At 41.1% G+C, this 13,187-nt stretch overlaps 1 protein-coding gene across 1 annotated transcript in view; it reads left to right on the plus strand.

Annotated features, from left to right (window-relative positions):
• The window catches only part of LOC126194632 (transportin-3), a 202,484-nt gene that overhangs the window by 94,153 nt on the left and 95,144 nt on the right, over nt 1-13,187 (plus strand). Inside the window, exons 9-10 of the mRNA XM_049932800.1 lie at nt 599-738; nt 1,977-2,168. Of these exons, the coding sequence (XP_049788757.1) occupies nt 599-738; nt 1,977-2,168 (332 nt within the window). The remainder of the gene's footprint in view (nt 1-598; nt 739-1,976; nt 2,169-13,187) is intronic.

Consider the following 13,187-nt stretch of genomic DNA (forward strand, 5'->3'; position numbering starts at 1 on the left):
ATGAGGAAAAAACCACATTTATCTGTAAGAAAGAAAATGGTCATGTGGTACACAACATTGGAATGGGCAGAGTAATATCTGACACAAATTGCTCAGTAATGTACCATAAGGTGTAGATTTTTTGTTAATGACTGCTGTACAGCAAACAGGAAAGTTTTGGAAGAAAGGTAACTTTACAATTGAACAAAGTTGTGCCATAGTAGGGTGGAAGAATGAAACTGCATAGTGCAAACGGAAGGGTTGGAGGATTTTATCAGAAGGGATGGAGAGGGAAGCTGTAACATAAAGCAGTGGAAACTTCTTATAAGAAGATGAGGAGCCACATAACATGATGTGATTTTTACAGTTTAGTTTCTTTTACAAATGTGTTGCAATATATTAGTACATTAATTTTAGTACCTACAGAAATGTTGGGGTCTGTATGTTAGATCATAAACTTTCATGTATGCTCAAAGATAGCATTACCTTTTCTCATGTGCTGAAGATAATTTTTGTTGATAACATTCAAGGGAAGGCAAAAATAAAAATACATTTTTATGCCTGTGATAGTTTATAATACTCGAACTTCAAATAAAATGCTTGTAGTTTCTCATTACAGGGAAGAGAATGATGTGGTCCCTAAAGTAGTGGAAGCTATTTTGAACTTACCACAAACAACACACATAGCTGTGAGGCATACATCAGTCTTGCTTCTTGGAGAATTGTGTGAGTGGATAGAGAAACACCCACAGTCTTTAGGTAAGCATGTGTGAAAAATATTTATTTTCAACACTAAAGCAGTGTTGTTTAAGGGCACTAGGAAAAAAAACTGATTCTCCATTACAGTTCTGTAAACTTATTTTCTGTCTTGTGCTTTTACTTTAGTATCTACATTTATAGACAGTAGATGTACTAGAGAAGTTTTTTATTATTAGTTATTCAGAAATGAGACAAATATCAGCAAGAAAAGTTGCAATGGAGCCAATAAAGTGGTATGAAAACCTCAGGTAACAGATTTCAGTGATAGACGCTTTCATTTATCTTTAAGTTATAACAAGACTCACACACTGAAGGTTCTTTACAAACTTAATTTTGTATATCCACAGTTCATCCATCCTGGGAATTAAGAATTTCTACTGTTTATGCTTGGTGTCACCATTGGTACTGACTTTTGAGAATGTTTTAACTTTTTGAAGTCAGGCAGCAAATGATGGGAAAACATTTTTTCATATGATATAATTACAAAGTCACACGTTTCAGATTTTATCCTTCACTTGTACTATGAAAGCTTGCTTGTTGCCAAATTTCATGATTCTAGGTCGGCGGAAAGTACCCTATAGGTTTTCATGAATGAGTCTGCGAGTATCAAAATTTGTGACATAAATGGCCATATCTTTTGATTGAATTGACTTACAAGATTACATTTGACACACTGACAAGGGGACTGTACACCTTAGTATGCAACATTTAACTTTGTACATCTATCCATTCCTGAGGAAAAGGGATCTTGACAGACAAGAGACAGACTGACGGAAGACGAGACAGACTGACTGAAGGATAACCAAAGTGATCCTATAAGAGTTCAGTTTTTACTGATTGAGCTATGAAACCGTAAAAAGCTACAGATAATACACATCATTGCATTCCCTTAACAAATTATGTAGAAGCATTTTCATGTTTTTTAAGTGAAAGTTGATGCTGTGCTTACAGATATTTTCAGATAGGATTACAACAACTGTATTTTCTATTTGACAGTCAGCTGTTGAAAAATGTTGACCTGTGATTTCTTTTTCCTGAAAGATAGTAGTTAGAAGTATATAAAAAATGAAAAATAAGTTTCTTAGGGTTAACTACTAGACATGACACTTTGCAAAGAAAAATTACATACTTGTTCTTATAATAATGACATTCCATGTTTTTTGAGGGGCCACTGTACATTTCATTGTATTTCTATGATTTCTGCAATATTTCTTACATTATATATTACTCTGTTCCAGAACCTATTCTCAACTTTCTTCTTTTCTGCCTACAACAGCCACAGTTGGCAACAGCAGCTGCAAGTGCCCTACAAAATATATGCAGCTCTTGCCGAGATCATATGGCTGTGCATTTTAATGGACTTGTACAGATTATTCAGAGTCTAGATACATTTAGTATATCGAATGAAGCAGCTATAGGTCTTCTGAAAGGTCTGTTGTGCTATTGTTTATTCTAATTTAAATTTCTAATTTATTTGGTTATTTTCAATCAATAGAAAATGTAATCATGTTTTCAAAAATTAATGTTACTGTTAATGAAAATTGCTGTTCAAAATTTTGACACAGATGTAACATTTTTCCATGGATAGACTGGAAATTCCCATTGCATGAAGTATGATTGTTGTGTCAATTTCTACAGGAGGTCCAGCTGCAAGTGCATAACCTTAAGCTGCTGTTGTACCATATGATGCTGTCAGTTATTTCATATATTATTATTATTATTATTTCTAAAAACAAAGATGATGTGACTTACCAAACGAAAGCGCTGGCACGTCAATAGACACACAAACATACACACAAAATTCTAGCTTTCGCAACCAATGGTTGCCTCGTCAGGAAAGAGGGAAGGAGAGGGAAAGACGAAAGGATTTGGGTTTTAGGGGAGAGGGTAAGGAGTCATTCCAATCCCGGGAGCGGAAAGACTTACCTTAGGGGGAAAAAAGGACGGGTATACACTCGCGCGCGCACACACACACACACACATATCCATCCACACTTACACAGACACAAGCAGACATATACAGAGGCAAAGAGTTTGGGCAGAGATGTCAGTCGAGGCGGAAGTGCAGAGGCAAAGATGTTGTTGAATGACAGGTGAGGTATGAGTGGCGGCAACTTGAAATTAGCGGAGATTGAGGCCTGGTGGATAACGGGAAGAGAGGATATATTGAAGAGCAAGTTCCCATCTCCGGAGTTCGGATAGGTTGGTGTTAGTGGGAAGTATCCAGATAACCCGGACGGTGTAACACTGTGCCAAGATGTGCTGGCCGTGCACCAAGGCATGTTTAGCCACAGGGTGATCCTCATTACCAACAAACAATGTCTGCCTGTGTCCATTCATGCGAATGGACAGTTTGTTGCTGGTCATTCCCACTTAGAATGCGTCACAGTGTAGGCAGGTCAGTTGGTACATTGCGTGGGTGCTTTCACACGTGGCTCTGCCTTTGATCGTGTACACCTTCCGGGTTACAGGACTGGAGTAGGTGGTGGTGGGAGGGTGCATGGGACAGGTTTTACACCGGGGGCGGTTACAAGGGTAGGAGCCAGAGGGTAGGGAAGGTGGTTTGGGGATTTCATAGGGATGAACTAAGAGGTTACGAAGGTTAGGTGGACGACGGAAAGACACTCTTGGTGGAGTGGGGAGGATTTCATGAAGGATGGATCTCATTTCAGGGCAGGATTTGAGGAAGTCGTATCCCTGCTGGAGAGCCACATTCAGAGTCTGATCCAGTCCCGGAAAGTATCCTGTCACAAGTGGGGCACTTTTGTGGTTCTTCTGTGGGAGGTTCTGGGTTTGAGAGGATGAGGAAGTGGCTCTGGTTATTTGCTTCTGTACCAGGTTGGGAGGGTAGTTGCGGGATGCGAAAGCTGTTGTCAGGTTGTTGTTGTAATGGTTCAGGGATTCCGGACTGGAGCAGATTCGTTTGCCACGAAGACCTAGGCTGTAGGGAAGGGACCGTTTGATGTGGAATGGGTGGCAGTTGTCATAATGGAGGTACTGTTGCTTGTTGGTGGGTTTGATGTGGACGGACGTGTGAAGCTGGCCATTGGACAGGTGGAGGTCAACTTCAAGGAAAGTGGCATGGGATTTGGAGTAGGACCAGGTGATCTGATGGAACCAAAGGAGTTGAGGTTGGAGAGGAAATTCTGAGTTCTTCTTCACTGTGAGTCCAGATCATGAAGATGTCATCAATAAATATGTACCAAACTTTGGGTTGGCAGGCCTGGGTAACGAAGAAGGCTTCCTCTAAGCGACCCATGAATAGGTTGGCGTACGAAGGGGCCATCCGGGTACCCATGGCTGTTCCCTTTAATTGTTGATATGTCTGGCCTTCAAAAGTGAAGAAGTTGTGGGTCGGGATGAAGCTGGCTAAGGTGATGAGGAAAGAGGTTTTAGGTAGGGTGGCAGATGATCGGCATGAAAGGAAGTGCTCCATCGCAGCGACACCCTGGACGTGCGGGATATTTGTGTATAAGTAAGTGGCATCAATGGTTACAAGGATGGTTTCTGGGGGTAACGGATTGGGTAAGGATTCCAGGCGTTCGAGAAAGTGGTTGGTGTCTTTGATGAAGGATGGGAGACTGCATGTAATGGGTTGAAGGTGTTGATCTACGTAGGCAGAGATACGTTCTGTGGGGGCTTGGTAACCAGCTACAATGGGGCGGCCGGGACGATTGGGTAATGGTGTCGGTGGGGTCAGGAGGTTGATGGAGTCAGGTGAAAGGTTTTGTAGGGGGCCTAAGGTTCTGAGGATTCCTTGAAGCTCCGCCTGGACATCAGGAATGGGATTACCTTGGCAAACTTTGTATGTGGTGTTGTCTGAAAGCTGATGCAGTCCCTCAGCCACATACTCCCGACGATCAAGTACCACGGTCGTGGAACCCTTGTCCGCCAGAAGAATGACGATGGACCGGTCAGCCTTCAGATCACGGATAGCCTGGGCTTCAGCAGTGGTGATGTTGGGAGTAGGATAAAGGTTTTTTAAGAAGGATTGAGAGGCAAGACTGGAAGTCAGAAATTCCTGGAAGGTTTGGAGAGGGTGATTTTGAGGAAGAGGAGGTGGGTCCCGCTGTGACGGAGGACGGAACTGTTCCAGGCAGGGTTCAATTTGGATAGTGTCTTGGGGTGGTGGATCATTAGGGGTAGGATTAGGATCATTTTTCTTCGTGGCAAAGTGATACTTCCAGCAGAGAGTACGAGTGTAGGACAGTAAATCTTTGACGAGGGCTGTTTGGTTGAATCTGGGAGTGGGGCTGAAGGTGAGGCCTTTGGATAGGACAGAGGTTTCGGATTGGGAGAGAGGTTTGGAGAAAAGGTTAACTACTGAACTAGGATGTTGTGGTTCCAGATTGTGTCGATTGGAATTTTGAGGTTTTGGAGGGAGTGGAGCTGGAAGTGGGAGATTGAGTAGATGGGAGAGACTGGGTTTGTGTGCAATGAGAGGAGGTTGATGTTTGCTGGAAAGGTTGTGAAGGGTGAGTGAGTTGCCTTTCCTGAGTTGGGAAACCAGGAGATTGGATAGTTTTTTGAGGCGAAGGGTGGCAAGCTGTTCTAATTGTGCGGTTGGCCTGTAGGAGGATGCTCTGAATAGCCGGTGTGGATGTGGGAGAGGAAAGATTGAGGACTTTTATTAAGGATAGGAGTTGACGGGTGTGTCCATTGGCTGAGTTGATGTGTAGGTGAAGGATTAGGTGGGCGAGGGCAATGGATTGTTCAGTTTGGAACTGGTATAGGGACTGATGGAAAGAAGGGTTGCAGCCAGAGATGGGAACTTTAAGTGTGAAGCCTTTGGGAGTAATGCCAAATGTCAGACAAGCCTGAGAAAATAAAATGTGAGCGTAATCTGGCTAGGGTGAAGGCATGTTTGCAGAGGGAATGTAAATAAAACTTAATGGGGTCGTTGTGGGGGTGTTGTGAGGGTGACATGGTATTAGAAGGTGGAAAGTGTAACATGAGGTTGAAATGAAAATGAAAATAACTGGAGAAAGTAACTGGAGATATGTTGTGAAAAAAGGCGAAAAAGTGTTGGTTAAAGCTGGGCTATGTTGATCCTGTGGTGAACTTGGGTTGGTAGACAATGTGCACAAAGGTTAGCTGGTTGTGTTGCCGCCAAAACACGTTAAGGGATGGAGAAATTCGGGAAAATTTCGAAAAAACTGTGTGTAAATGTATTAAAAGGAGTGGTTTTGTGGTGGCAGATTATGAAAATGAGGCTAACAATTGTCTGGCGAAGAAATATTGACGTTAAAACCCGTGGGAATGGACTAAAAATTATCAGTGATGTGCAAAAAACGGAAATGGAAAGAAAGCGAAAGTTATCAGAACTAGACGAAATGGTTGTTTAATAGGTGAAAGGAACTGTTTGTGGACTAGAAACGGTGGATTTTATAGCAGCGGTAGTGTTGAAAGCGGAAAAAAACAAAAATTTTTTTGGTTATGGTTTGGAAGTGGGTGACGTATTGTTGAGTATATATAGGGGGGATAAAATTGTGTAGTAGATTACGGTAAAAAGGAGAAGGTGAATACAAAGTGAAACTACTGGCATTTCAACCTCATGTTACACTTTCCACCTTCTAATACCATGTCACCCTCACAACACCCCCACAACGACCCCATTAAGTTTTATTTACATTCCCTCCGCAAACATGCCTTCACCCTAGCCAGATTACGCTCACATATTTTATTTTCTCAGGCTTGTCAGACATTTGGCATTACCCCCAAAGGCTTCACACTTAAAGTTCCCATCTCTGGCTGCAACCCTTCTTTCCGTCAGTCCCTATACCAGTTCCAAACTGAACAATCCATTGCCCTCACCCACCTAATCCTTCACCTACACATCAACTCAGCCAATGAACACACCCATCAACTCCTATCCTTAATAAAAGTCCTCAATCTTTCCTCTCCCACATCCACACCGGCTATTCAGAGCATCCTCCTACAGGCTAACCGCAAATTAGAACAGCATGCCACCCTTCGCCTCAAAAATCTATCCAATCTCCTGGTTTCCCACCTCCGGAAAGGCAACTCACTCACCCTTCACAACCTTTCCAGCAAACGTCAACCTCCTCTCATTGCACGCAAACCGTCTCTCCCATCTACTCAATCTCCCACTTCCAGCTCCACTCCCTCCAAAACCTCAAAATTCCAATCAACACAATCTGGTACCACAACACCCTAATTCAGTAGTTAACCTTTCCTCCAAACCTCCCTCCCAATCCGAAACCTCTGTCCTATCCAAAGGCCTCACCTTCAGCCCCACTCCCAGATTCAACCAAACAGCCCTCGTCAAAGATTTACTGTCCTACACTCGTACTCTCTGCTGGAAGTATCACTTTGCCACGAAGAAAAATGATCCTAATCCTACCCCTAATGATCCAACTCCCCAAGACACTATCCAAATTGAACCCTGCCTGGAACAGTTCCGTCCTCCGTCACAGCAGGACCCACCTCCTCTTCCTCAAAATCACCCTCTCCAAACCTTCCAGGAATTTCTGACTTCCAGCCTTGCCTCTCAATCCTTCTTAAAAAAACCTTTATCCTACTCCCAACATCACCACTGCTGAAGCCCAGGCTATCCGTGATCTGAAGGCTGACCGGTCTATTGTCATTCTTCTGGCGGACAAGGGTTCCACGACCGTGGTACTTGATCGTCGGGAGTATGTGGCTGAGGAACTGCGTCAGCTTTCAGACAACACCACATACAAAGTTTGCCAAGGTAATCCCATTCCTGATGTCCAGGCGGAGCTTCAAGGAATCCTCAGAACCTTAGGCCCCCTACAAAACCTTTCACCTGACTCCATCAACCTCCTGACCCCACCGACACCCTTACCCAATCATCCTGGCCGCCCCATTGTAGCTGGTTACCAAGCCCCCACAGAACGTATCTCTGCCTACGTAGATCAACACCTTCAACCCATTACATGCAGTCTCCCATCCTTCATCAAAGACACCAACCACTTTCTCGAATGCCTGGAATCCTTACCCAATCCATTACCCCCAGAAACCATCCTTGTAACCATTGATGCCACTTACTTATACACAAATATCCCGCAAGTCCAGGGCGTCGCTGCGATGGAGCACTTCCTTTCACGCCAATCACCTGCCACCCTACCTAAAACCTCTTTCCTCATTACCTTAGCCAGCTTCATCCTGACCCACAACTTCTTCACTTTTGAAGACCAGACATACCAACAATTAAAGGGAACATCCATGGGTACCAGGATGGCCCCTTCGTACGCCAACCTATTCATGGGTCGCTTAGAGGAAGCCTTCTTCGTTACCCAGGCCTGCCAACCCAAAGTTTGGTACAGATTTATTGATGACATCTTCATGATCTGGACTCACAGTGAAGAAGAACTCAGAATTTCCTCTCCAACCTCAACTCCTTTGGTTCCATCAGATTCACCTGGTCCTACTCCAAATCCCATGCCACTTTCCTTGATGTTGACCTCCACCTGTCCAATGGCCACCTTCACACGTCCATCCACATCAAACCCACCAACAAGCAACAGTACCTCCATTACGACAACTGCCACCCATTCCCTCTTTCCTGACGAGGCAACCGTTGGTTGCGAAAGCTAGAATTTTGTGTGTATGTTTGTGTTTGTTTGTGTGTCTAACGACGTGCCAGCGCTTTCGTTTGATAAGTCACATCATCTTTGTTTTTAGATATATTTTTTCCCACGTGGAATGTTTCCCTCTATTATATTCTTCTTCTTCTTCTTCTTCTTCTTCTTCTTATTATTATTATTATTATTATTAAACAAAAGTATAGAATTGAATATGACAATACTATGAAAAGGATAGTTGTTACTCAGCGTATATCAGAGATTCTGATTTGCTGATAGGCACAAATCCACTATATGCTGAGTAGCAACTATCTTTTTCATAGTGTTGTATTATTATTATTTCTCTTTCCTGTCTCAGACGTTATGTCTGGTTAAAAATGGAAAGTGATCCGGACCTTGATCAAGCGTGACTTCCTTTTAACTGTACGGTATATGTTACATTGCATTTAGAAACTTTCGGGTAATTGAACATGTTTCAATAATTACAGATTTCTGTAGTTGTATGTATATGTTTGGATGTAGCTGTATTGCGTTGATGTACTGGTGGATATTGTGTGGTATGACTCCTGTAGTTGATAGTATAATTGGTACAATGTCAACTTTATCCTGCTGCCACATGTCCTTGACTTACTCAGCCAGTTGGATGTATTTTTCAATTTTTTCTCCTGTTTTCTTCTGTATTTTTGTTGTATTGGGTATGGATATTTCGATTAGTTGTGTTGATTTCTTCTTTTTATTGGTGAGTGTGATGTCAGGTTTGTTATATGGTGTTGTTTTATCTGTTATAATGGTTCTGTTCCAGTATAATTTGTATTCATCATTCTCCAGTACATTTTGTGGTGCATACTTGTATGTGGGAACGTGTTGTTTTATAATTTATGTTGTAAGGCAAGCTGTTGATGTATTATTTTTGCTACATTGTCATGTCTTCTGGGGTATTCTGTATTTGCTAGTATTGTACATCCGCTTGTGATGTTATCTACTGTTTCTATTTGCTGTTTGCAAAGTCTACATTTATCTGTTGTGGTATTGGGATCTTTAATAAAATGCTTGCTGTAATATCTGGTGTTTATTGTTTGATCCTGTATTGCAATCATGAATTATTTCGTCTCACTGTATATATTGTCTGTTCTTAGCCATGTGTTGGATGCGTCTTGATCGATGTGTGGCTGTGTCAGATGATACGGGTGCTTACCATGTAGTGTTTTCTATTTCCAATTTACTTTCTTTGTATCTGTTGATGTTATGTGATCTAAAGGGTTGTAGAAGCGGTTATGAAATTGCAGTGGTGTAGCCGATGTATTTATATGAGTGATTGTTTTTCTACTTTCTGCTCATTCTATAAAGAATTTTCTTAAATTGTCTACCTGTCCATAATGTAGGTTTTTTATGTCAATAAATCCCCTTCCTCCTTCCTTTCTGCTTAATGTGAATCTTTCTGATGCTGAATGTATGTGATGTATTCTATATTTGTGGCATTGTGATCGTGTAAGTGTATTGAGTGCTTCTAGGTCTGTGTTACTCCATTTCACTACTCCAAATGAGTGGGTCAATAATGGTATAGCGTAAGTATTTATAGATTTTGTCTTGTTTCTTGCTGTCAATTCTGTTTTCAGTATTTTTGTTAGTCTTTGTCTATATTTTTCTTTTAGTTCTTCTTTAATATTTGTATTATCTATTCCTATTGTTTGTCTGATATTTCATTTCTTATAACTTGTGTTAGCTGTCCGATGCCTTTTCTCAGTTTCTCTATTCTTATCTGTAGCCTGTGTTGCCATGCTGGTTTTGTAGGCCACTTCTGTGTGTTGGTTGGTTCTGATCTCTGCCTAGAGTGTATATTTAGTGTAGTGAGTGCTCCTACATAAACAAGTAGTTGTAACTCTTCCATAGTTGTATTTTCATTTATTTTGTTGTGTATGATTGTGTTGATAGTTGTTATTGTTGTTTCGACTTGTGGGTTATTTGGTGGTCTATGCAAGAATGGTCTAATGTCTGTATTTGTGTCTTTGTATTGTATATATGTCAACTGAAATTTTTCTTCTATATCTAACATGTGTGTCACTTCATGTTCTATTTGTGCTTGTTCTGGTGGCTGTCTTTAAGATCTCGTTTTCCTCCGATTGTTTAATTGACGTGTGTTGTTCTTTGTTTGTTTGCTCTGGGATGTTTGAGTCCATTACTGTATTTTCTTCTTCTTCTTCTTCTTCTTCTTCTGATTGCACATTATTTTGTTCCAGTATTTGTTGTACTTGTTGTTTGATGTTTTCTAATTCTGACTGGGGTATCCTGTTATTTTTTATTATCACACGGATCTGATCAGCTAGCCGTTGTTCTGTTAAAAATTTTAATTCTGTGTATCTGATAATAAATGTTGTGTATACTTGTGATCTGTATCCAGTTGTGTTGGTTCCTAAGTTTGTTGCTTCATGATAACAGAACATGAGGTGTCGGTTAACTTCATCTGACCATTTCATCCTCTGTCTTTGTTTTCCTTCTAGAGTGGTTGCAGGAAGCATATCCTGCAAAACACCTCTGTTTGGATTTAAATCATTTATCGTGTGGCAAGCAGTGTCGTTACCATTGTGGACGGGCATAGGGCTCAAGCATCGTCCCCGACCATGACAGCACTTTTCTGAGGCTTCATTATTTCTGCCCTGAACCAACTAATCACACTAAAAGGGGGGTTAGCCCTATTAGTGGTTTGTTCTTTTCGTCGCCTTTTACGACTGGCAGAACATACCGGAGGCCTGTTCTTTTCCCGGGCCTCCTTGGGGTTATTATTATTGTTATTATTATTATTGTTATTGTTATTGTTATGAATAACAGATTACGTTACTGAGTAAAATAGAATACACGTAGTGTTACTTCCAGCTTCTTGAAGAGTAGGCATTAGAGTTAAGTGATGTTACAATATTATAGGCAAGATATGGGTGGTTCCAAACAGTACTATGTCTTGTATTTCACTGTTTTTGCTGCATCCTAGAATTCTAGACAGATTGCTCCTCAAGGCACGTGGTATTGATTGTGAGGTGCCAGTGGTAATGGGAATAAGATTTATGTAATTTTCACATTACCTGTTTGTCTGATTGCAATGCTCTGATCCTCATATTTCCATTTCTTCTGAGCTCCCGTACTATTAATGTTCACATCACACACAACTGTGTCATTGGTTAAGAAGCATGTTCTCTTTTCTGGTGGACATATGACTTCAGGCTTGTTAGCTGCAAGTTGGCTGGTATTTATTTGTTCATCCTACAGGATAGCATTACAGCATGCTGTTGTGGCCACTTTGAATGTGTGATTGTGCTATTTATGATATTTCTTGCCAGGATAGTGCAACCTGATACTGTGTGGTCCATGGTCCGAGTGTACTCCACAAAGTTGACATCTTTTGACTTGAGTGGTTTTCATTATTGCTTTTTCAAAGCTCTTTGTCTCAAAGCCTGAGCATGTGCAGCATTATTAGTGTTTCTGACTCTGCTCTCAGGCTTTTTCTTCTCAGCCACCGATGTGCCTGATCTTTGTCAATGTTATACGTTCTCCAGCCAGTTTGGGTACTGACCATGCAGAGATTTCTGTCTATGATTGTTCTAGTTTATTCCAAGTCTCAATTTTGATAGTACATTGAGAAAATGAGTCAGTATCAGTAACTCCTGTGAGAATTTTCTTGTAATCTTCTTAGTATAGATAGTGATTCCTATGTTTTCATTTTATTTTCCACACAGTGTTACCTGATGCATTAAAGGCTCATTCACATGCTGGATCACAAACATACTAATATGCTGTCTCCATTTGTCTCAGATCATACCTTCTTTTCCTTACGTGTCACACACACACACACATACACACACACACACACACACACACACACACAGGGAAATTGTGAAGTCCATGAAACTTCAGCATAGGTAAATGTTGAAGTGTAATGTAACAAATGATACAGTAAATAAGACAAGCTCTCAAAGCTATTTTGCAGTGTAATGCTGGTAAGTTAGTTTGAAAAACTGCTGAGTAGGGTGCCACTGACCATAGTTGCTGAAAATAGCAGTGAATCAGGCAGAGAACACATTTTTTGTGCTAGAATTTTCCATTGCCAATCAATTGTGTGTGTACAAAGAGCTTTCTGTAAAAAGTTTTGCAAGACACCATCAGTTTACAACAGCATAGTGAAGTGGTACAAGAAATTCAAAGGGAATGCTTGTTTGTGTGATGTGAAACACCCGGCCCAGTGAAGCATGTCAGAACAGATGGTAGACCATGTGAGGATAATGATGTTGCAAAGTCCGACACTCCATCATAAGTGATTAATAGTAGAACTATAAATTTCAGCTTCTGCAGACCATAAACCATGACAAAAAAAATTGTTCAGCACATAATTTTTTTTTGTTTTTTTTTTTTTTTTTTTTTTGTTTTTTTTTTTAATGAGAAAAGCCAACTGACACAACACCAAGATACGGTGGACAGAGAATCCGCATGGAACTGTTGAATGTGTTTGAAGTTCTAAGAAATTTAAAATGTTCCATGCTGTCTCCAACAAGACAATCTATGGACCCTTCCTCTTCACTGAAAGAACTATCAATGGTGTCACCTGTCTCGACATGCTGCAATTGTGGCTCCTGTCACAGCTTGAAAGTGAAAGCAGAGATGTTATCATTCAGCAAGATGATGCCACTCCAAATTTCTACAATTGGCTATAATATTACCACATAGCTGAATAGGCCGTGTGGCAGCCGCTGACTTGGCACTACTCAAGTGGCCACCGTGGCCACCATACATGATGCCTTGCAACTTTTTCTTGTGACGTTATATCAAGGATAGCATTTATGTTCCACATCTGCCACAGAACCTTGTAACTTGTGACACCACATTGCAGCATGTGTC

The sequence above is a fragment of the Schistocerca nitens genome, chromosome 7 (assembly GCF_023898315.1).
Source record: "Schistocerca nitens isolate TAMUIC-IGC-003100 chromosome 7, iqSchNite1.1, whole genome shotgun sequence".
In the NCBI taxonomy this organism is placed as follows: Eukaryota; Metazoa; Arthropoda; class Insecta; order Orthoptera; family Acrididae; genus Schistocerca; species Schistocerca nitens.